Raw genomic sequence first — 24,912 nt, 5'->3', positions numbered from 1 at the left:
TATTGCATTAAGGGCGGAATGAAGGAGAAATTCACTTGTTTTTGTCCTTATTGTGTTTGACCGAAACCTGAGTGCATATTTGTTCTAGAAAGGAAAGCCATTTCAGAAAATAGCTTTTTGAAATGGGTTGAGGGAGTGTTGTGTTATACAAGGGGTGGGGAACTTCAGACCAAGGGACAAAATGTGGCCTTCAGCCCTCTGCCCAGCCCTTGAGAGACTCTCTCCAGGGCATACCCCTCACTGGCCCTGCTTAATCCCTTCCTTGTGTGCTTCTGCTTGGCTTGAATGTGTCCTTAATTGTGATGGTGCTTCTTAATTGCATGGATGGATAGATACGTGCCTAGAAATCTCTGAATTGTGCATGGCTTGACTGTATCCTGTTGTACAAAGGCAAGAGCCCAGTCTGTTGCTACACCAGCTTTTAGCCTCTAGCCATGCCCACCACTGGTATGCCTATTCAGCATGTTCCTCATACTGAAAAGGAGTCTCCATTCCGGCTTATACCCTGCTCTCATAGCCTCCACAGTAAAGTCACCATGTGACACATTTAGGGTGAAAGTGGGCAAACTCCATCAAACTCCGTCCCATCACTGATCTGCAGGTATACCTTCCCATTTCATGCTACATACACAACAAGCCAGGGGTTGCAATTGTAGTTTTCCTAGCACTTGGTGATTTTTATTTACATTTCCCAGCATTGCTGGTGCTTGGCTTACTACCATAGCAGCAATCTGGCACCATTGTTGGTGGCAATAGGAACATAGTTCTTCTCTGCCTTGAATTGCAATAAAATTGAGTTGAGGAAGAATTGTCAATGGCAAGGAAGATTTATATTCCAAGGCAATGAATTACAAAATTCAGTAACATCCCTAGTTTAGGTAGCATAGTAATCCTCTGATTTTTAGCAGTGTCCGTTTACCTATCAATACCAATTGTGATGCATTACACACTTCTTTCAGTTGGAGAGGCAGCTGCATGAAGATGAAGAATTTGCCAGAACTCTGGCCATGCTGGATGAAACACCAAAGAAGAAAAAGGTAACATCTTACGAATTGGTTGCTCTGTGCAACTACTTCACAGAGGGTGGGTGCGAGTGGAAATCTGACAGTAGATCATAGTCAGCTTGTATATGATGTGGGTATGACAGTGGAAAGCTTTGTTATCTCTGACGTGTTTCATCAGACAAACCTCCGGTCGAAACCAAATTCTGCTGCATGTCGTAGGCCATAGCTTCAAATGATTCATGCAATAGAGATGAATGTGGCAATACAGAAGTTCATCTGATGACCTTGTGTTGCATGAGCAGAATCTTGTTTTGATTGAGATGGGTGCACTCAATAGTGGCTATGAAACTCTTGTCACTTTCTGCCAATAAGCCTGAATTTTAAAGGACAGTGTCACCACACTTTAAAATAATCCACCCCTTTAACAACAACAACTACTACTACTACTACAACATTTGTTTTCCACCCATCTGACTGGGTTGCCCCAGCCACTCTGGGCGGCTCCCAACAAAATATTAAAAACATGATAAAACATCAAACATTATAAACTTCCCTAAACATCTTAAGTGTAAATCAGTTAATGTCCTATTTGTTTTACTGAGTTTTAAATATAGACTGTATAAAATACTTTGCAGTTTGTATTTAGCTTATTTAAAACTCAATAAAAAATTGGACATCTTAAAATGATTCAGACTGATTGTTTACAAAAATAGATTCCTATTTCCTATTTTTAATAGCTTAATCATAATAGTTATGAACACATCTCTCTTTAGCCTCGAAAAGATCCGGAAGAGAAACAGATAACTTCAACAGTCAAAACTAGTCCAGTTGAAGCAGAAAAACATAAACAGGCTCCTAAAGGTAATTTTTATCCAGCAAAATAGTAATTTAACTTTCAAGGCTGAGGTGGTAGCACTAATTTTTAATCTTCAACATGTTCTTCTCTCTCCAGCAAAACCTGCTAGTTCAACTGTGGACACAAGACCTTATTCTGCAAAGGACCAGGTTTGCTCAGAAAGTACAAAAACATTGAGTCAGCACCCTGAGTCTTCTGTTAGTAAAGAGAAGAAGGATTTGGGGAATAAGGCGTTGCCCTCAAAGCCAAGTTCCAAGTTGGCTGTGCTGAAGCAAAAAGCAGAAAGTATTAAAGTAGAAAATGGAACTCCAAAAGAAGAAACGATAAAAAATGAAAGTAGGACTCCAAAAGTAAAGTCAGTTTTACCAGAGGAGGCACCTAGAAAGGAGAAGGTTACTCCCCCAAAATCTAAGGTAGGTTTGAAGACCACACTTTAGGAACTGCAGATTTCATCATCATTATTTTGAATGCATGTTGATGGAACTTGAAAGGTATTGTGTGCCCTGACACGGATTGAACCAATGCCTTGGCATGGTAGTGGACTGGATGAAGACAAACAAGCTGAGATGCAATTCCAGACAAGATGGAATTGGTTGGTGGGTCATCCACCTGGCTGAATGCCGGGCAGCCTGTCCTAGGTGAGGTCACACTCCCCAAAATAATTTGGCTTTCAATTAGGGGTACTTATTGACCCCTAAGTTAAATTAAATTATCACCCGCACGGGGTGAGCTCCTATTGTTTGGTCCCAGCTCCTGCCCACCTAGCAGTTCGAAAGCATGTCAAAGTGCAAGTAGATAAATAGGTACCGCTCCGGCAGAAGGTAAACGGCGTTTCCATGCACTGCTCTGGTTCACCAGAAGTGCCTTGGTCATGCTGACCACATGACCCAGAAGCTGTCTTGGACAAACACCGGCTCCCTCAGCCAGTAAAGCGAGATGAGCGCCGCAACCCCAAAGTCGTTCAAAACTGGACCTAACGGTCAGGGGTACCTTTACCTTTATTGACTCACTACTGTCATTAGAGGCCCAGGTGATTTCTGTGGCTGAAAGGGCCTTTTATCACCTTGGCTGAAAGCACCAACTGTGACTTTACCTGGATGGCAGTGGCTTGGCCATCATTTACCCATGCTCTGGTACAGTGGTTCCCAACAGGTGGTCCGCGGACCTCCAGGGGTCCGCGAGCTATGCCAGAGGGGTCCGCAAGATGCTATTAGAATAAAAAATATATTAAATATATTTCGTATGATAACAGATTTTTTGTTTTGGCCGCTTCCTGCATGAGCAGAGTCTAGCGCAAAACTAGAATTAGATGAGGCAGTAGTTCTGCTGTATGCCGTTAGGTGGCGCTTTACAAACACTACTGTTTTGCAAAGAGGCAGCACGCGCATTCTACTAATGCTCACCTCCCCAAGATGCTTTGCGCGCGTCGGCTTTGTTTGTGCGCTACTGCGCAGGTACCCTGTCTTCTCCATTCCCCTCCCTCCTCCCTGGACTCTTCTAAAAATACTCTTAATTTGGCTCTCACTTTTTAATTTTAGGATTAGGAATTAATGGGGGTCCTTGTCACAATAGCGGCTTTGTTGGGAACCCCTGCTCTGGTAATATCCTATTTAGACTATTGTAATATATTTAAACATGGGCCTGCCTTTAAAAATGGTTCAAAAACTGAAGATTGTTCAGAATAAGATTGCAAGATTATTAACTGGATGGTTTGACCATGTTATGCCTGTGCTTTGTCAGCTGCATTAGCTCTCTGTCCATTTCCAGGCCAAACTTGGAATTGTTGCTTTAACCTAGAATGTCCTAAAAAGCTTAGAACAAAATTTCATCAAAGATGGCCTTTCCCCATATGTACCTATCAAAAACTAAGGGTTTCCTTCAGAGGCCCTGCTTTGAGTGCCCCCACCAAATGAAGTGAGGGGTGTAACCACCAAGAGGAAGGTATTTTGGGGATCCCCCTTGCTGTGGGAACAGCCTTCCCAGAAATCTTTGCCCAGTGCAATCTTTGCCAGCTGAGGATCCCTCCCATTCACCCGGGTCTTTTACATAGTTTCATGCCATATGGTCTGATAGTATTTTAATTGTTTTGTGTTGTGTCACCCAGAGAATGTATGTTACAAGACACTGTATAAACATAGTAAACAACAGATTTGTCTGTTTATTTCATAAAATTTATGCACTGCTTGATTGTGAAAAACCTCAAAGCAGTTTACAGACGAGAGAAAAGTAAAATCAAGAAAAATTCACACCCATACTTTAAAGCATGCAAAAGATAAAATACTAAGACAGATTAAAATGACCTCAACTTCCTTAGTGTCTGGTTTAAATATCATACAGTGACCTGGTTTGCATGCATGTCCCTAGCCTACCTATTTGTTCAGAGATCTCAGGCCAAGTGAAGAATGAATGGTGTTTTTTGTCTCTCCTCTTGTAGTCCCAGTGTCCCAGTAAGTGTGTCCATACTTTCAACAGATTAGCAGTCTTGTGTCTGATGCTTTTTGCCAGGCAAGGATTTAGAACTTAGCTGAACTGGCTGGATATCCTCAGTCCCTATTACAGCGTGCTCTTCCCTGCTGTCAACACTATACAGTGGTACCTCGACTAACGAATAACCCTACTTACGAAAAATTCTACTTACGAACAATACGAAGTGGGGCCCGCTTACGAATTTCTTCGACATCCGAAGGCCGGATCGGGCCTCTGCCGCTAGCGGCCTCCCGCCGCCTCCAGTGCCCGGCCCACGGTCGGATCCGACGCCGCTAGCGGCCTCCCGCTGCCTCCGGCACCCGGCCTATGGCCGGATCGGGCCCGCGGACGCCGCTAGCGGGCTCCCGCCGCCTCGGGCGCCTGGCCTATGGCTGGATCGGGCCCCGCCGATGGCGCTAACGGCCTACCGCTGCCTCCAGTGCCCGGCCCACGTTCGGATCCGACGCCGTTAGCGGCCTCCCGCCACCTCGTGTGCCCGGCCCACGGCCGGATCGGGCCCACCGACGCCGCTAGCGGCCTCCCGCCACCTCGTGTGCCCGGCCCACGGTCGGATCGGGCCACGCCTCCGCCGCTAGTGGCCTCCCGCCGCCTCCAATGCCCGGCCCACGGTCGGATCCGACGCCGCTAGCAGCCTCCCGCAGCCTCGGGTGCCTGGCCCATGGCCGGATCGGGCCCCGCCAACGCCGTTAGCGGCCTCCCGCAGTCTCGGGCGCCCGGCCCACGGCTGGATCGGGACCGCCGACGCCGCTACTGGCCTCCTGGCATTCGGCCCACAGCCGGATCAGGCCCCGCCGACGCCACTAGCCGGCCTCTCACCGGATCGCTGCCTCCCCCACTCGGCCTATGGCCGGATCGGGCCCCTGCCGCCACCACTAACCTGCCGCCTCGCTGCCACCCGCCCACACTCCCTGCACTGAAAGGTAATGTTTTTGTGCATGCCTTTAAAGTCTTTAAAATCTCTTTTAAAGGGTGTTTTTCCTAGGCTCCGGAACGAATTAATCCATTCCCAATGCATTCCTATGGGAAACATCCTTTCGATTTACGAATGTTTCTACTTACGAATGTGCATTCAGAACGGATTAAATTCGTAAGTAGAGGTTCCACTGTAGTTCACAACACTCTATTGGGATGCAGGGGAGATTTCAGTTCTAACATCAATTTCATCTCTGTTGTGAACTGGCTTTGGACAACCTGCAGAGATGAGTGTCCGTTTTAGCCGCCTTCTCTTTGTAGCTTTTTTGCACAATTTTGTGCACCGAAGACATTGTAAAGAATGGGCAGAGAGCTTGATCAGCTGCTCAACACACAAGAGTTTGTGTGTCCAGATTCTTGTATTTTTTTCTCTTCAGGGAGCATGAAAGAGTAGCATCAGTCCTTGAAACTGAACTGTTTATTTTTAAAATAGGTAGGCCTTAATTTGAATAAAGATTAACATACCAGAAGTGTGTTCAAACGTATTCTAAGTGATTGGTGTATAAATAATTTGTATTTGGGTTTATCTCTATTAATGTTTGCTCATCTCTTTACATTATTTGAACTGAGTGGAACGATTGCAGCAGTGCTATGTGATTTTCTTTTCTTTTCAAAGTCTGTAAGTCCTGAGGACTCTGAAAAGAAGCGAGCCAACTATCAAGCTTATAGAAGCTTTCTTAATCGTGAAGGCCCAAGAGCACTCGGTTCTAAGGAGATCCCACAAGTAAGTGCAGACATCTTCTTGCAGAAACATATCATGAGTGATTGGTATTTCTAGTATTACTGGCCTAGCAACTCCTTCCAAACTTTCTCATCTGTCTCTCCCAAGCCTACTGTTGGACCCTTGCTGTATTCTAACCAGATACTGTACAATCAATGGGCATTTAAGGCCAGACAGCTGAAATCATGCATATTTGTTGACAAAGCTGTCTTCAGGTTTGCAGTCTGTTCTGCAAGCCAGCAGTATGTTTATACTGTGCCAAAGATCAGTTTTTACTTCAGCATGATGAGGAACAAAATAATTTTTCAAACAGTACTTTTTTACTTTTCCTCTCTTTGGAACACGGCTGCTGTAGCTTTCACTTCAACTGCCTTAAACTTAATGCTGCCCATTGGCACTGTTTTTTCTCCTTAGGGTGATGAAAATTGCTTTGAAGGCCTGACGTTTGTGATCACAGGCATCTTGGAATCTATTGAACGTGATGAGGCCAAATCTCTGATTGAGCGCTATGGAGGGAAAGTAACTGGGAATATCAGCAAGAAGACAGACTATCTTGTGAAGGGTCGTGACTGCGGTGCAGCCAAGAGTGACAAGGTAAGTTGTTAACGGTGTGCTCATGGAGTCCTTTCTTTGTCATAACGTGATATCTTGCCTCTCTGACCTATGTATCCTCTTCTCCAGGGGTCAGCAACCTTTTTCAGCTGTGGGCCGGTCCACCGTCCCTCAGACCATGTGCTGGGCCAGACTTTTTTTGGGGGGGGGGGGGATGAACGAATTCCTATGCCCCACAAATAATCCAGAGATGTATTTTAAATAAAAGGACACATTCTACTCATGTAAAAACACCAGGCAGGCCTCACAAATAACCCAGAGAAGCATTTTAAATAAAAGGACACATTCTACTCATGTAAAAACACGCTGATTCCCAGACCGTCCGTGAGCCGGATTGAGAAGGCGATTGGGCTGCATCCGATCCATGGGCCTTAGGTTGCCTACCCCTTCTCTTCTCCTATCAAACCATTTCCCAGTCTTGAGAACAGAATGGCTTCACTGGATTGGATCATGGTTCATCTTTTCCTATATTCTGTCCCCAGCAGTGCCCAGCACTGCCTTTGGAAATGTCTGATCCATGCATAATGGCGAAGGGTATCCTTGCTTATCTCTCGTGCCTGGTATTCTGAAGTGTGCTGCCTTTGAATTTCAAAGTCCCATTTAACTTTCTTGGCTAGTGGAACCTCGGTTTACGAAATTTTGGTTTATGAACAATCGTAACCCGGAAGTAAGTAAACCGAGGTTTCCGAGGCCTACGACACTCCGATGCCTTCGTGGAGGCCGGGTCTTCGCTCCGGCCCTTCGTGGAGCCATGGGAGCGCTTCCGCACCCGCAGAAGCGCTCCCATGGCTCCGCGGAGGCCCAGAGCGAAGGCCCGGCCTCTGGAAGGCATCGGAGCGAAGGCCCGGCCTCCGCGAAGCCGGGCTTTCGCTCCGTCGTAGGCCTCGGAAACCTTGGTTTACTTACTTCCGGGTTACAATTGTTCCTGCACTCAATTGGAAGCCACATCGGATGTTTGGCTTCAAAAAATGTTTGCAAACTGGAACACTTCCGGGTTTGTGGTGTTCGGGAGCCAATTTGTTCGACAACTAAGCTGTTTGGGAACCAAGGTACGACTGTACTCGTTTTGTGTGGCTCCTTTTGGAGAGGATGCAGGAGGCCCTCTGGAACACAGTGAAGTTCATTTGAGGAAGATCCATTAGGGTTTGAAATTGTTTCATTCCGGGATGGGGAATTGGCACTTGCAGATAGAGATATTCATCCAGTACATTGTATTGTTTGTACATTATTGGAAATAAGCATTCCTCCTCACTCCTGCGCTAATTTAGTCAAGCACAATTGTCACCTTGCAGCTGCTCCATACAAAGTGCACTCCTCAATATGTTTACACTAAATTCAAGGGCACTTCCAAATCAATGTGCTTAGGGTTACAGCTTTAAATGTATCCTGCATTCAGTGAAATGGCCTTTTTCTGAGTTCCATTTTGTTAGCACTACCAACAGTACAACTCTTAGACTCAAAGGCTTTCAGCATCGGCAATATGAGGCTAGATCTTTGTGACAGGCAGATTCTCTTCTGGAGCTGAAGGTTGCTTGTTGAGGTGAGGAAATAATTAGTGGAGACCTCTGATTTTGGAGACCTCTGATTTCAGGTATATTTTATTTGCTTAACCAGTTTCTACCTCTGGTGCATTTGAACATGTTAGCTGGGTGTGATACTTTCTGACACTGAGCGCTATAAATGTGAATGACTGTAGACTTTGGTTTCTCTTATAGGCCTTAGCTTTAGGGACAAAAATCATTGATGAAGATGGTTTATTTGACCTGATTCGGAGTATGCCAGGCAAGAAGTCAAAATATGAAGTGGCAGCTGAAGCAGAGGTCTGTACAAATTAGCTTTAATTGACAATTCTCTCTTAACAAAGCATCTGTTTAAAAATTGCAGAAGTAGCTGTTCTTTTGAATAACCTCAAGGCCAAAGAATGCTTGATGCCAGGAGATTCAGTATCACATTTCATGGCATTGTGTTGTTCCACAGCCTTTAGACGGACTGTGGGCTTGTGGGGTGGGGGCTGTGAATTAGATTGAAGCATTTTTCCAGGGGGAGTGGGTGCTCTATCCTTTCCTCACAAGCCATGTTCACAAGAAAAAGTATTCTTCCAAGCTGGGGAGAAAAATTATAGAAATCTTTGGGTTTCTCCTCTTTTCTTACATAGCAGAGACCAAAAAAACAAACTAAAAGTGGATGAATAACCTCCTAGTTTGTGTGCTGACACTGAGACTTAATGTATAGTATTGCCATGTATAGTGATTTTTTTAAAAAAGGTTATCCATTGGACAGAATAGGTGTTCTATAATTCAATGTGTGTTCCTTGCACATGAGCAGACTGGTAACTCTGTGCCATCTCAAATCTGTGTGGATTTTAGGAAAAATCCTGAAACGTCCTCATGCTTTGTCACACTTGTTTAAAACTTCTAATTTAAAAGTCCCCGGAAGCCATTATACATTGTAATGTGCCACCCCTTCCTGGTAATTGTATGGAGAAAAGGATGACTGCTGTGGAGGCAGCCAACCTTTTTTTTTGCAGAGTGTCCGTGGTACCCTTAAAGGGACATAATAAACCATAGTTTGGTTTTAACCACAATTCAGGATTCAGACCTAACAGAAAAGTGGTTCTCTCGAAAGCAGAAGAAAGAGCTTTCTCCTTCTAATGACTTGGACTGGAGGGGAATGCATGCAAGCCCAGGGCTCGCTCAAGTATGGTTTAGTATACTTAAACTATAGTTTAGTGTTGCATCTGACCGAAGCCAGTGAGCTTCTGTTGCTGATCTTTTTGAGAATCCCTGAATTCCTAGAAGCACCATTTGAAAGCTTTTGTCTCCAAGCTCAGGCCTGCTAATTCTGGCATGTCTTTCCTTTTCAAGGCAAAGAAGGCAAAATCCAAGTGTGTAAAAACCCCACCGAAAGCTGAAGCGGAAAAAAGAAAAATTAGCCCTCCAACTAGAGAGAGTGAACCCCAAAAGAAAAAAGTCACTCCTGTAAAGGACAATACCGTCAGATCTCCCAAGAAGCAAACAATGGAAGCAAGGAGAGGTCTGGACTTTGATCAGAATGCGCCAGAGAAAAAGGATCCAAAGGGTGCTGGGAGCCCAGTTCAAAAAGGCAGTAAAGGCGGAGCTGAGGTGTTATTATGGGTGGACAAATACAAGCCCACATCCCTTAAAACAATCATTGGGCAACAAGGCGACCAAAGCTGTGCCAATAAACTCTTACGTTGGCTTCGAAACTGGCACAGGAATATTTCGCAGGACAAACACGGTAATTGTGCAATAAATGATTCTTCTGGAACTTGACACCTTTTTCCAGGGTCGATGATGTATATTACATTTACACAGCACATCTTAATGCCAAACCGTAGCCTGGTTGACAGATAGCATTGAAACCAGGTTTTATTTTAATCTGTTAATGTTCTGGATCTGGTCATTGCAATGTTAGTGTACAACTGAGTCAGAATTTTGCTTTTGTCGTGTGTTCCCTTCCCCTTCCAAGGAATCCATAGCTGGTATCCCACACAGCTCTCTTATGGCCCCAGTCAGTGTTTGTAGATACAATACTGTGTTCAGTGAACCAGTATTAATGGTTTCAGTCCAGTAAAGCTATTTATAAATAGGGTTTTCTAATTAGCTTCCCAGCTTAACACATCAAATGTATTTAATTTGGTTTAAGGAACACAAACCATGTTTCAGCGTTGCCCTTGAAGCAAGCCTGGCTGAGGAAATTCTTTACAGTTGAAGCAACTTAAATCTAACATGAGGTTTAAGTCTTACTAGGTATCTATAGGTTTACAGGCTCAGTTTTGGTTTTGAAAAAACCCTTTAATACCTTGCCATTTCAAACTGATACAAAACCCACAAAGAAATTTCAGAGTAAATTTGCTTGAATTCTGCGGTGTTTTTTAATTTTAAAAAGTTCATTTTTTTCTGGCATTAAGAACTGATCTACATATTCAGAGTAATTGTGTGTCCCTGTTGGGACTGTACAACTTTAGATTGAAAATGGAGGCTTGCATGTGGTTAGTTTATTCATTTTAAATACTTACATCCTGCTTTACTACTGCAGGTTCTGAAGGTGGCATTTAGATACTATCTCATGTAAAATGAAAAGACCTGTACTGAAAACACTAGCACATGTAGCCTGGTTTTCTACATTTGGATTTTTAAATTTTTTGGGATGGGCAGAGATGTTCAACATGGCACTCCCTTTGTTGGATTTGTAAAGCGTGGGTTTTTTGGTTTGGGTAGGTGTTGGAGCTTGAAAATGCTTTGTTTCTGTTTCCTTAAACAATCTTCTTAAACTGTTGCTTGTTTTCCTCTTGGCTGTTACATGACGTGGTTGGCTAAAGCTTCCCTCTCTTTTCCCTACAGCAAAACCCAGTAAGTTTGGAGTCAAAGACGACGGTGCTAGTTCAAAAGCAGCTTTGCTGTCTGGCCCCCCAGGGGTTGGCAAAACGACCACTGCTTCACTAGTTTGCAAAGTGAGTTGCAATTTTTTTCTAAATGGGGGCTGCATGCGAAGGAAACAAGAGCATTGGGATAAACTTCTTTGGGGGCTGTTTGATTGAGGAAGTGACTGAACAGCAGCAGAAATGCTTGGGTTGCATTTTCTGGTATTGCGGTTGACCTTGACAGCTGCTTTCCTGCTTAAGTCTATCAGCAAATCAAAGCTGGCCTGCATGTCAGTACTCACCATATAACAGCATCCGCCTCGGCCATTAGAGAGTTCTGAAAGTTTCCCCACTTACTGGAGGCGACCACAGTCAAATACAGTGGTACCTCTACTTACGAATAACTACTTACGAATGGAGCTCCGTCCACCATCTTGGATGCGGTTTAGATAGGATTTTTTCTACTTACGAATTTTTTCTCCCAATGCATTCCTATGGGATTCAACTTACAATTTTTTTCGACTTACGAATGTGCGTTCGGAACACATTAAATTCGTAAGTAGAGGTACCACTGTACAGTCAAACACTGGTTCTCGATCGTCTTGGCTCCCGGTCGTCTTGGCTGTTGAACGCCGAAAACCCAGAAGTGAATGCTTTCATTTTCACCATTCACTTTGCCGACAGCCCTTTGATATTTGGTTTTTAAACATTTCTGAAGTTGAACAGACTCCTGGAACAGATTATGTTCGAAAACCGAGGTTCTACTGTATGCAAGTTGACTGGCTTTAGCTGTACTTTCTTCCTCTTGCATCCCTAAGAATTAGAGGAGCTAGGACAATTGCTTGCTTTTGATTTGCTATATTGGCCCGAATATAAGCTGCACCTTTAAAATTCATGGGGAAGAAAAAAAAAAGACAATACCCGGATATAAGCCGCTCCCTTAACATTCTGCACGTACTCACACCTGTTCCGTTTTACCGTATGTCTGTTTTAGCAGCGATATCATAAAAAACCATTTTTGTAAGGTTGCGAATTTAAGCCACACTTTAACTTTTCATGGTCGGAATTCGGGGGGGGAAAGTGTGGCTTATATTCAGGCCAATATGGTAATTCATTTCTATATAGGACTCTGAAGTATGTTTTAAAAAAAACAAGGTTGCAACTCCAATTGCATATTTTTTTTTTTAAAAAAAGTTGAACTATAATGTTCTGTGGTGTCTTGTCCTGTGGGTCAGGTCCATCTGTTTAGTTGACCTAATCCACTTTGACTTACTGTTATAAAAGCAGAGTTAGTTGCCTGCTTAGTTTTTTTCAAGTGGTCACTTTCTCTCTGGGGTCATTTTTATATTGGTGGCTAATCACAAAAACAATTACTAGTTTAGAGAAGATCCAGGGCCACACCTGACCTCTTGAGGAATACCTTCTGATTCCCCAATTTTTAACTGGAATCAAGTGGTGTGCATAGAAAATTGGGGGTTGTGTCTATTGATCTTTTTGACTGTATCCCTAGAATAAGACTGCTTGCTGGCTGCTGGACTAATAATAATATAGTGGCTGGGTTTCCCCAGCCACATAAGCAATTTTTTGTTTGTCTTATTGACACTGCTGTTTTGTTTGTGTGTTTGGCTTAGGAACTGGGCTTGAGCTATGTGGAATTAAATGCCAGCGACACTCGCAGTAAGAACAGCTTGAAGGAGGTGGTTGCCGAATCTCTAAATAACACCAGCATCAAAGAGTTCTGTTCAGGTATCTTCATGACTCTTTCTGGGCATTACCGTATTTTTCGCTCCACAGGACGCACTTCCCCCTCCTAAACAGGAAGGGAAAATCCCTGTGCCTCTTATGGAGTGAAGTCACCACCTCTTCCGCTCACAAGAGCAGGCATTGGGGCGCTGCGCCTCTCCCAATGCCTGTTCTTGCGAGGGGCGGGCGGCAGCGGCACAGAAGGACAAGCGGCGAGAAAGCCCTTTCTCCCCACTCGCCCTTCCCCTGCTGCTGCTGCCGCCTTCCCCTTCCCCTGCTCTGTGAAGCATCTCCTCCCTCGCTGTCACTGTTTTCAAAAGCCTGCTTTTTGAGCTGGGGGGGGGGAGAAGGAGAAGTTAGACACGGAGCAGGGAAGGAGGGGCGGGCAGCAGTTGCTCCTTCCCTGCTCCATGAAGCATCGCTACCTGGCTGCCCCTTCCTCCCCCGTCCCCTTTGCCGGACTGCTCCCTCTGCTGCCGCTGCCTCCTCTACTCACAAGAGCAGGCAGAGCAGCCGCGTTTGGGAGAGGCGCTGTGCTGTGCCTCTCCCAGTCCCTCCGCCACCGTTGCCGCCTCTACTCTCCCTCCAGCCCCCCCTCCAGCCTTTTAGAGGGAAAAACAAAAAAAATAATTTTTTTCTTGTTTTTCTCCTCTAAAAAACGAGGTGCGTCCTATGGTCAGATGCATCCTATGGAGTGAAAAATACGGGACTTCTTGCTAGCTAGAACAATTAATGTGGACTTGATGTCCCCAATTTCACAGATAGGCCCTAATAATTCCCTCATGCTCAAAAAATGCTATTCTACCTTGGATTGATTTTTTGTAAGCAGCAGCGTTTTCAGGAGATGGGCAGGTTCACAGCAGTTTACCATGAAATGAAACTGGGCCTTTCTGGACAGTTTGTTGTTTCTTCTTCTATCCTAGAATGTAATAAAACACAATCCCTGTCTTAGCGATACAGTGGTACCTCAGGTTAAGTACTTAATTGGTTCCGGAAGTCCGTACTTAACCTGAAGCGAACTTTCCCATTGAAAGTAATGGAAAGTGGATTAATCCATTCCAGACGGGTCTGCGGAGTACTTAAATTGAAAGTCCTCAACCTGAAGCATATTTAACCCAAGTTATTACTGTACCACAGATCATGGTTTGTTTTGCATCCAACGAACCATGATCTGTAACCAAGGTTCATTCTTGGTTTACTAACGTGAGTTTCTTTGGCATGAAACAAACCATAATCCCTGGTTCAAATGTAATGTTAAGACAAAGGTGGTGGTTTATTTCTTCCCTACACGAATTGGAAGGAGTGAAGTGGGTGTGGTTTGCTTGTGCGCAGTAAGTTGTACTTGGTGGCTTACTATGAAGGTGGCTCTACTGTGTGGGGAGAAGATCACTTTGCATTTTTTTTACTCTTCCCCCATCATCCTCAGGCACATCATCTTCAGTCAGCACAAAGCATGTCCTAATTATGGATGAGGTGGATGGAATGGCTGGCAACGAAGACAGGGGAGGCATCCAGGTAGAATAACTTCAATGAAAAGTGTAAAAGTGATTATTGTGAGGTTTTTGGGTAGGAGGGGTGGAAGTTCAGACAGTTCACGGGACAGATCTTTATTAGCTTAATAGGTAACTGATTGAAAATGAGTATCATGTCTTTTTTGTCTCAAAAATATTTTATCATTCCATTTTGTGCTGTCCGCTTCTTTCACAAAAATGTAAGGAAAAAGCTCAACCTTGCTTTGGTTTATCAAGTTGGTCTACTAGAAAGCTATTGCTTTCCTTGAGACTTAATTCACTAACAGCAGCTTGAACTGTTAAGCAGCTGATTTGCACAGCACTGTGGTTGGTACCAGCAGAGCCACGCAAATGGCTTCATAGTGGGGTTGCATTCTCTAATTGCAGGAACTGATTGACCTGATTAAACATACAAAGGTTCCTATAATTTGTATGTGTAATGATCGGAATCACCCAAAGATGCGTTCCCTTGTCCACTACTGCTTTGATCTTCGCTTTCCCAGACCACGCGTGGAGCAGATTAAGGTAGGCGGTTGACAAATAATATGTCGGGACTCTCTTAAAGTAGGACAGTAAGAATTGCCTTTCTGGGTCAGCCCAAAGCCTTTCTGCAAGAGATCCAACAGATGCTTCCAGGATGTGAGGGCGATCTGGCTGCGACATCTGTCACCTCATTGATCGCCAGGGATGTTTCCAGGAAGCTTAAAAGCAGGGTGTAAGAGTGATGGCTATCCCCTTGCTTTATTTTCCCCAACTTTGTGGAGTGTGTGGAGAGCATTGCCTTAGATGGTACCATCAGAGAGAAGTGATTCCACTTTGTTGTCATGGATAATAACCACTTATAAATCTATTCTTCATGAATTTCTCTAATTTCCTTCTCACAGGGTGCCATGATGTCCATTGCCTTTAAAGAGGGGTTAAAGATTCCACCACCAGCAATGAATGAAGTCATCTTGGCAGCCAATCAGGATATCAGACAAGTGAGTGATCAGTGCCAGCCTTTAATCCTTAGTCATTTGTTTAGTATGCTCTCTATCCAAGGTGGTTTTAGACAGTTTTAGACACCTAAATGAAGCAGGCTCTAACCTTTCTGTTTCTTCTCAGGTTTTACATAATCTCAGCATGTGGTGTGCAGGGAGCAAAACTCTGACCTACGATGGTGTCAAAGAGGATGCTAGCAAAGCAAAAAAGGACCTCAAACTGGTAAGAGGAACTTGGCTTGGGGAATGCCATGTCCGTGCCAGCTTGCTTTGCAACAGGACCTGCAAAATTAGATTTTTGCCAGAAACCAGAAGTTGTACCTTGGGCCCGTTAAAATCATGGCTTCAAATATCACTCAGACAGCGGAAAGGTGATACCAGGAATTCTGCCTATTTGGTTGAGGTGGTTCAGCCATTTTTATTATTATTATTTTATTTAAATATATTTTATTGATTTTCCCATATTGATCCAATATCAGCCTCATTATAACAATACTGTACCAATTTTATCCAATTAATACAATTATTGCCAATTATTCAAATGTCAAATTATACAATTTATTTAACTGGCCACCTTGTATGCTAGAGTTGATGAGTTCATTCTTATACATTTTTCTGCATTCCAAAAATTTAATAATTTGCATTCCATTCCATTCAGATATAATAATCTCTTATATAACAGCTACAATCTTGTGATTTCTATTCGTGTTGGTATGATAGGTAATTTATGAAGTTTCAAATGAGGAACTTTAGCTGTAATCCTTATTCTTTCCTGCAACCTTTTAAGCGTTTCACCAAGTGTAACTTTTCCCATCAACGAGTTGCAGAGGTGGGGAAGGTGCAGCTGACTGAATTTCTGTGCTCAAGGTCTTGAACTACAATGTGGTTGATCATGAGTTGAGTGAGGAGAAACACAAAATCTTCATAGGGCAGTAAACATAGAGACTACCGTATAAACAAATGGGGATAGATGCTTAAGGAATTGCATGTTTGTGAATTCCTTCTATGAGCTTCTTTTGTACCTTCTAAATGCTCTAATATAGTGCTTGGTCCAAAAAAGTTGCAAAATGTTGTTAAAATGCTTATTTAAATATATAGAATCGTAGAATTGTAGATTTGGGACCTTGAGCATCATCTAGTCCAGGCATGTCCAAAGTCCATTTTGGGAGCGTAATCTTGCCCGTTGCTCAATTTAATCTGGCCCCTGCGGCAGTATATGTCCTAGGGAAAAATCCTAAAAGAAGCTCAACAACTTTGGCCCTCAGTTGGCCCTCACGCATGTTCACTTAATCAAATCTGGCCCTCCTTGAAAAAAAACCCTGATCTAGTCCAACCCCCTGAGATGCAGGAATGTGCAGTTGTCCATGTTTAAACTTGGACCACAGTAACATTGCATCACATTCTGTTTTTTTACTGTGTTACCAGGAAGGAAGAAGAAACACTGGGTGCTATTTTTAGCAGCAGACTCACATCTCCAGCAACGTCAAATTTTGGCCTTAAAAAAGAAAAGTATTGGGAACAGGCACTGAAGCTCATAATACCCCAGATATTGTTAGCTTTGAACATGTAAACACTGAGCCAAATCAGACTAAGGCTGCAGTCCTGACCCCACGTACCTGGAAGTAGGGCCCAGTGAATTCAGTAGGACTTAATTCTGGGTAAACGTGGCAGTGATTATGCTGCTGAGTGTCTTATTTATTGGAGTCCTTGAGGTTCAATGCAAAATATGAACCAACCTGGACCCTGCGATAATAATCTGAAGCCCTTCTTTGTGTGCCCCCTCCATGAGAGGTCCAGAGGGTGGCAACAGGAGAACGGGCCTTTTTTCTGTGGTGGCTCCCCATTTGTGGAATGTTCTCCCCAGGGAGGCTCCTCTGACACCTTCATTACATACCTTTAGACACTGGGGAAAAAAACCTTTCTCTATAACCAGTCCTTTGGGTGATTAAACATTCTATGGCCTTTTAAATGTGTCGGGGGGGGGGGGCGTTATTGGTTTGTTTTTGTTTTATTATGTATTTTGTGTTCTCTTTTTATATTTTTATGTTGTGAATGGCCCTGTGATCTTTGGATGAATTTAATAAATAGTAAGAAAAGCTCTTGTAGTGGATGCTTGCCCAGATTGTTCCGGGGCTAATCTCTGCAGCTTGACGGTAGAATTCAGTGTCTGTTTATTTTTGCAGGGCCCTTTTGATGTTGTCAGGAAGGTTTTTGCTACTGGAGAGGAGACATCTCGCATGTCCCTTATAGACAAATCAGACCTCTTCTTCCATGATTACTCTCTCGCCCCGCTCTTTGTCCAGGAGAACTACATCCATGTGACCCCAGCTGCTGCAGGGTGAGTTAAATGAATCTGAATGATTTGGATTGTGTAGCTGCATCAGGACTAATGAAAGTACAATTGTTTGTGAGTAATGTGAGCCATCATTTCCCCCCAGGGGTAACATGAAGAAACACCTGATGTTGCTTAGCAAAGCAGCTGACAGTATTTGCGATGGCGACTTAGTTGACCGGCAGATTCGCAGCCGACAAAATTGGAGCCTTCTACCTACGCAGGTTACCCACTTCTTTAGTTTCCAGAGCATATTGTGTGGCTGCCTGAGGGGTATCTGCTGCTGCTTTGTTACAGGCTGTGGGAGGAGAAAAAAGCCTAGGATTTGTGCAAAGTAGAGCAGGGCTCAACTTTTCAGCCATGCTTTTCCCCATCAGTTTGTTTTGTGGGAGGGAGGAAGGGGTGAAAACATATAATCTAAAAAAAACAGGGAGAGGTGGGGAGAATTTCAGAGAAACTTTCAAGGGGTAGAGTTTTGCCCATGAAAAACTCTTAAAAAGTGACTGAAGGAGGGTGGGTGCTCTCAACTTTGAAAGGTCCTCATGAACAGCTTTGAAAGCAGGGATTGTATTGGCTGTGTAATTTCCTGATTTCAAAGGCCTTTTCTCTCCCTGCTGGGGTGGGAAGGGATTTGTCTCGGCAGAGAGCACTTTCAAAAGTGAATCTCAGAGTTGGAAGAAACCACAAGGACTCATCTAGTCCAACCCCCTGTAATCTTTTGCTCGAGTGTGGCTTGAACCCATGACCCTGAGAGTCTCATGCTCTACCGACTGAGTTATTGTGCTCTTAATCATAGGCACAATTTCCATCTCAAAGCACAGGAGCCACGTACAGGGATCAAAGTTAACAGCCACAGCATGCGGCTACTTCCCAGTAAGCACTAATCTCTCCCCTGGAAGTTTTTCTGAAATTTCACATGTGACCCGCCTGTCTGGTCCTTGAGACTCTCCAAGCTTTGTACCCTCAAGATATTTTGCCTTGCTGAAATGCGCCTTTAGCCTGTGATGCCTCTTGCTTTCCTGGACAGAGATGTGTTTGCAGAAACCTCGCCTTTTACATGGCTGAAATGTAGCCCACTACTTGCTGGGCCCAACCCGTGGCCCCTGGAATTAATGGGGGCCCTGATCTGGAAAAGGATCCCCACTCCTGTGCTGGTGATGGGGCTTCCATCTTCACTCTCTGTTCTGCTACTATTGCCTTGGGTACCGTTCTGTATTTTCTGTGTTGTGTATTAGAAAATAATGGTGTCCTTTATAGTCTCCAAGTAAAACTGACGGATGTTTCCTTCATTGTTCAGGCCATTTATTCAAGTGTCCTCCCCGGGGAGCTGATGAGAGGCTACATGAAACAATTCCCAAATTTCCCAAGCTGGCTGGGCAAATTTTCATCAACAGGAAAGCACGACCGTATCATGCAAGAGCTGTCGATGCACATGAGCCTCAGGTAATCCTGGTGACCCGTGTTACAAATTCCCCCAGTATGGGCAGTGTTAGAAACTCAGATATATAAGCCAAATGGCTTCAGATCCTTCTCTAAGTGACATTTTGCTTTCCCCATATTTATTTACCTACTTAATTTATATAGCTGCTCCATAGCAGACTCTAGGAAGCAAGGGGGTGTAGTGGTTAGAGTGTCGGACTTGGACCTTGGGGATCAGGGTTCAAATCCCCACTCACTCATGAAGCTCACTGGGTGACCTTGGGCCAGTCACAGCCTTTTAATCTACGTCACTGGGTTGTTGTTAATTGTGTAAACATGGCCACAGTGATCAAATTGCCAAAGGTTTAGAATGTGAGATTCCTTTTTACTGCTGGTTACTGAAACCTGCAAAGCATTTCGTATAATCTTCTGTAATTAGAATTCTACAGAACACAATTTATCAACAGGAAATGGGTCAACATGCTAAGTTCTTAAACATTTTTTTAGTACCCACATTCTCTTGACTTTGCATTAAACTGGTATTTAAACTGCATTTAAACTGGTAGATCTTAAACATGTTACATTGTTGGGTAGATGGACTGCTGCTTTCATAGTATTTTTGGTGTCCTTTGGGCAGATGTGAGATGGGCAGAACAATTCTGGTTTAGAGTATTCTTTGGGTGGAAGGTCCTGTTGCACGACTCCTCACCTTTATCGGTAGACCCTCGAGCTGCTTGGCACATAGGTACTTTCCAACATGCTAAGCACACCCTCCTGCCTCTGTTTTGCCCTTCAGATGAACTTACATGTGCTTTATACTAGTCTGGAAGTATGGCTGTACCTCAACCCCTAAGTGATGTTCATTAGAGTATGGCAGTGATGGGACCTGAGGTTGCCTGTATGCAAAGCATCAGCCTCTCTGCCTTCAGAAAGGCTTTAGGGGGAAACCCACATAATGCTTCTTCTCCCTCCCTATAGGACACATGCAAGCAAGAGAGCAGTAAATCTGGACTATTTGTCATACTTACGAGATGCAATTGTGAAACCTTTGACTTGCCTGGGAACAGATGGAGTGCAGGATGCTGTAGCATTTATGGATACTTACTGCTTGATGAAGGAAGATGTTGAAAGCATAATGGAAGTAACCAGTTGGGGAGGCAAACCTAGTGAATTTTCTAAAGTTGATTCCAAGGTAAGTTGCTCTTACATGGATTGTTGTCTCCCAAAGGAATTTTACGGGCTTCCTTAAATAGGATTCTCATACGTCTCCCCACCCCACCCCCGGCAACCTATTTCAAAATGGAACATCAGGTATTTGCTGTGAATGTTGTGTTTGGTGCATGTAGAGGCATCCTTGGGATGCGGGTGGCCTAAACCACCAAGCTTCTTGAGCTTGCTGATCATAAGGTTGGCAGCTCAAATCCACATGACGGGCTGAGCTCCCGTTGCTGTCCCAGCACCTGCCAACCTAGCAGTTTGAAAGCATACCAGTGCAAGTAGATAAATAGGTACTGCTGCAGCAGGAAGATAAACTGCATTTCCATGCGCTCTGGCACTCGTCACGGTGTTCTGTGGTGCCAGAAGTGGTTTAGTAATGCTGGCCACATGACCAAAAAGCTGTCTGTGGACAAACGCCAGCTCCTTTGGCCTGAAGCAAGATAAGCGCTGCACCCCATAGTCTAATTCGACGGGACTTAACCGTCCAGGGGTCCTTTACCTTAGGAGGCATCCAGAAATGAGTGAACTTTCCTTGCACTATCTAGGCATGTGTCGTTCGGGATTTAACCCTCTTTGCCTCCTGCATGCCAACTGGGAACACAGGTTACTTACTGCGAATATTCCTTCTAGCAGATGTGAAGGGAGAATCAAAGGCAGAGAGGGTTACGTCCCCCAGCCTAAACCATATAGGGAGTTACCCACTTGCTTCCGGGTGCCTTCCACACTAACCAGGGGATGTATTGCTCATCTTTCTCCTAACATACAAAGGCACTCAGCTAGCTGAAGTCAGTGCCTTTGCATGGTATTAGTCGCTAGGCTGATTATATAAGCGGTGGTTTTTTTAAGGAATGTTTAGATCTTGTTCTTCAAATAAGGTTGAAAGTGGGCCAATTAATCGACTGCTTCAGAAGTCAACTAGATTTGCCCATATGGTATTCTTTGGGTTTGGCTGATACATGAGACAGGCCCTTACAGGTAAAGAAGAAAGAGCGAGCAGAAAGGCCTAAGGAAGATAGTAACAGGCAAGGTTCGGTTTATGTGGGTTAGAGCTCACGTGTTCAGATACTTAGGCCAGTTTATCAGTATTTGGAAGCCTCCCAAAAGTGAGTGTTTATTCTTGAGATTTTATTCCCTTTCAAGGATGAGGAAATACTGGCCCATGGGTTAGATGTGGCCCACAGCACATTTGGGATCCAGCCTACAATCTCTCCCCTGCGCACAACAAGTAGGCTTACAAAAAGTCCAATTGTGGTGGGAGGGTTAGCCCTGCCCTAGCCATAAATGGGACCTTTTTCCAAGTCTAACTGCTGTGCACATGGGAGATTTATGGCTGAGAAAGGAGATAGGTTTGACAGAATGGAAATGGGTAGTGTTGCTGCACTCCAACAACTTTAGCTTTGGATCCATCCACCAACTCTGCTCCCATTCACCCCAGGTCAGATAAACACCTCATGAATGATTTTTATCCTGAGGAAATGTTCTTGACATTCGACTGCTCTCCTTGGCTGGGACCCTTTTCCTCCTCCTCTCATTGAAAATGGAAATCTCCCTTTCTCTTCAAAATGTTCTACCCTTTTGTTTTACTGGGGGATTTTCATTCCATCTTCTCATGCAACTGCTGTGTGTTGCAGAGGATTCTAAGGCATGGTGTTCAGGGTTGTTGGACTCCATTACTTCATGTGAACTGAGTGAAGGCTGCCAAACACCTGCCTTCTGCAATTGCACATTACTTGAAAAGATCAGCAGTAATGGAAAAGCTGTCTTTTCAGAAAACCTTCTCTGCCTGCCCTTAAGGTACTCCTGAATTCCCCAGAATGTTGCTTCAAAACTGCTGTTCACAGCTGGTAAGTGGCCACAGGGAGACTTCAGGGCCTCACTCTAGATCTTTCCTTTACTGTGTGCAGGTTAAATCTGCCTTCACACGAGCCTATAACAAAGAGGCACACCTTACACCATATTCTCTGCAAGTGGTGCATAAGGCGAATCGACGAGCAGGATTGTCGGTGGCTGAAGAACTGGAAGCTGAAGAAATCCCATCTGAGAACGAGCAGGAGACTATTGAAAATGATGCAATGATTAAGGTAACATGTTTTGGCTGACAGGGCAGTTAAACGCCAGGGGACATCAAACCATGTTTAAAGGTTTAATAAAACCAGGGAATGATTTGCACAAGGCTTCCGTCATCTGCCAGTGTGTGTTCTTATTAAGTCTTGTTTACACCAGTAAAGTGATTTGTCTGAAGTTTGCACCAAAGTGTTCAGACACCTTGATTCTTAAATCCTTAGTAAAAACAAAAAACAAAAACCCCACATACACTGGCTTGCAACAGATGACTTGTTCATAGCAGGAAAATAAATTAGAGCCTGATACTGTCATGTTTTCATAATGTTGGAAGCTGAGGGTAGCCTTTGAACGTTTGCTTTCCACAAGAGAGTTTGGAATTACTCCTCTGGAGGTGTACGTGTGGAAAACGTTATGTGAAAATTAATAATCCATACAGACTTTTCAGGGAAGATTTGCAAGTGGGAAATACCAGTTATCTCAGACCTTTGCATTTCTCGACAGACACATGGAATGCAGTTCCACTGCGCACTGTGTATATTTCCATGGGAACATGTTCCATTTCCCATGGAAGCAGATGTTGTGGGGAACCGACTCTGAGTAATGTAGTAGTGGGCTTATTTGCATATCATGGTAAACCAGGGGTAATAGTTTACAGTACATTTAGACCAGGCATCCCCAAACTTTGGCCCTCCAGATGTTTTGGACTACAATTCCCATCTTCCCCGACCACTGGTCCTGTTAGCTAGGGATCATGGGAGTTGTAGGCCAAAACATCTGGAGGGCTGCAGTTTGGGGATGCCTGGTCTAGACCTAGGACGGGGGTCAGCAAACTTTTTCAGCAGGGGGCCGGTCCACTGTCCCTCAGACCTTGTGGGGGGGGGGGCGGACTATATTTTGGAAAAAAATATGAACAAATTCCTATGCCCCACAAATAACCCAGAGGTGCATTTTAAATAAAAGGACACATTGTACTCATGTAAAAACATGCTGATTCCTGGACCGTCCACGGGCCAGATTTAGAAGGTGATTGGGCCGCATCAAACTAAGGTTTGGGGAGAGCAGCTTAAGGAAGCCCCAGGTTGTAAGGTACATTTCAGACATTATGGGATAGCGGCATTTAGCTGCTGATATATAACAATGCTGAAAACCATATTGTCCAGTCCTAGTGCTTTTAGAGACCTTAAAAGCAATTTGCAAAATGTGCTAGTATTCCTTGGGACTGAAATATTTCCATCTGACTTAAAAACTTTTTCTTTTCTGCAGAAGATGACCAAGACTGCTAAGCAACCAAAAAGGAACAGAGATGTTAATAAGGGGAAAGCAAAGAAGAAGTCTAAATAAATGGTTCAGTGCTAACAAATGCTCCTAACCAGCTATGCAACTGTTACTTTATGCTGGGGGTGTTGCTAAGTCATTTTATCGTCACTATACAAATTACAAAATATGTAATATACTGAATAAATAGGACTAAATGCAATTCTCTGTCTACTGATTTGTATGCGCAGTGGCTTAGTTAGGAACATCTAGCAAAAATAAACACTGGCCTGTTTGTTGCATTTACTATATTTCATCTGTGCAAAACTGATACTTTTTAAAAATAGCTATTATGTTGTCAATTCCTGTATATATATGTATAGTATATAGATTGGTCTCTTTTGTACATTTTGAGAACACAGCAATGTTTAAAAGTTGCAATAAAACTAATTTCATATTTTTAACAATTTTTTCTTGTCATATCTTACACCGACTGTTCTCTACTTCCACCCTGCCCCTGCCATCTTCAAGAAATCTTGCCAGCTACATAGATTTAAGGCTAATTTTTAGCATTAAAATTTTATTGTAAACCAAAAAGGCCATAGTACAAAATTTCTATAAAAGAAATATTTACAGTTTCACAGATCTGATAAACTATAAAATAATTTCAAGCATAGCCGTACCAACTGGGCTTAAAGTTTTGAAGCATCCTCTAGCGTTGCAGCATTTGGCTGGCCACTATCTCCTGAAAATAAACACAGATGTTCTAACTCTAAACATTTTGTATTAGAGAACACCAATCTGGTAGCTAAAAACATGAGATGTTGCAAACTATATAGATTCAACATTCTGGGAAAATGAGAACAAGAGGCAAACTTTTAAAATATGTTTCCACATTATTTCAACAAACTCCTATAAAATTCCCCTCAGTGCTATATAAGACCACAAACTACCTAATATGTTTATTAGCATTTAAAAGTAGTAAATATTCCATTAAATTTTTGAGATTCCTGTATTGCAGTGTGTTGGACTAGAACCCAACTGTATGATTCTGTAATCACATCACCTCTTTGATGGCTCTTGAGGTTTCTCTGCATTCCTTCCCTGCCGAATCAACACGATGCGGACAACACTGCACTACTACGTTCATAGCCTTTCAGCCAGCTGCCATTGGCAGTAAGATCTAAAAACATCCTGCCTGGGTGTCCTGTGCCATATGAAACACAGGCTGCTGCCATTTCAGAAGTAACCGCAACCTGATGGTTGAAAAGAAGTAAGTAGAGCCCTAGGATTCCTAACTTCCCAGTATACCCATTTTAAACCTATGCCACATTTTTATTTTTATTTTGGTGGCT

General features: G+C 43.7%; 2 protein-coding genes across 3 annotated transcripts in view; one reads left to right on the top strand and one right to left on the bottom strand.

Moving 5' to 3' along the window:
• Positions 1-24,024, top strand: part of RFC1 (replication factor C subunit 1) — a 41,092-nt gene extending 17,068 nt beyond the window's left edge. The window contains exons 7-25 of the mRNA XM_035111901.3: positions 960-1,037; positions 1,778-1,865; positions 1,957-2,273; positions 5,936-6,043; positions 6,455-6,634; positions 8,368-8,472; positions 9,517-9,910; positions 11,017-11,126; positions 12,668-12,782; positions 14,206-14,294; positions 14,678-14,815; positions 15,175-15,270; positions 15,395-15,493; positions 17,454-17,608; positions 17,709-17,826; positions 18,900-19,045; positions 20,000-20,213; positions 22,144-22,320; positions 23,567-24,024. Coding sequence (XP_034967792.3) covers positions 960-1,037; positions 1,778-1,865; positions 1,957-2,273; positions 5,936-6,043; positions 6,455-6,634; positions 8,368-8,472; positions 9,517-9,910; positions 11,017-11,126; positions 12,668-12,782; positions 14,206-14,294; positions 14,678-14,815; positions 15,175-15,270; positions 15,395-15,493; positions 17,454-17,608; positions 17,709-17,826; positions 18,900-19,045; positions 20,000-20,213; positions 22,144-22,320; positions 23,567-23,644 — 2,805 coding nt within the window. The 3' untranslated portion in view covers positions 23,645-24,024. The remainder of the gene's footprint in view (positions 1-959; positions 1,038-1,777; positions 1,866-1,956; positions 2,274-5,935; positions 6,044-6,454; positions 6,635-8,367; positions 8,473-9,516; positions 9,911-11,016; positions 11,127-12,667; positions 12,783-14,205; positions 14,295-14,677; positions 14,816-15,174; positions 15,271-15,394; positions 15,494-17,453; positions 17,609-17,708; positions 17,827-18,899; positions 19,046-19,999; positions 20,214-22,143; positions 22,321-23,566) is intronic.
• Positions 24,025-24,120: 96 nt separating this feature from the next.
• The window catches only part of WDR19 (WD repeat domain 19), a 41,464-nt gene continuing 40,672 nt past the window's right edge, over positions 24,121-24,912 (bottom strand). For both annotated transcript variants that reach the window (XM_035111897.3, XM_088660868.1), the window contains one exon: positions 24,121-24,302. The gene's annotated coding sequence lies outside the window, so the exon portion shown is untranslated. The remainder of the gene's footprint in view (positions 24,303-24,912) is intronic.

This window comes from Zootoca vivipara, chromosome Z1, assembly GCF_965207765.1.
Source record: "Zootoca vivipara chromosome Z1, rZooViv2.hap1.1, whole genome shotgun sequence".
Lineage (NCBI taxonomy): Eukaryota > Metazoa > Chordata > Lepidosauria > Squamata > Lacertidae > Zootoca > Zootoca vivipara.
This window is presented reverse-complemented; position numbering and strand designations above follow the sequence as displayed.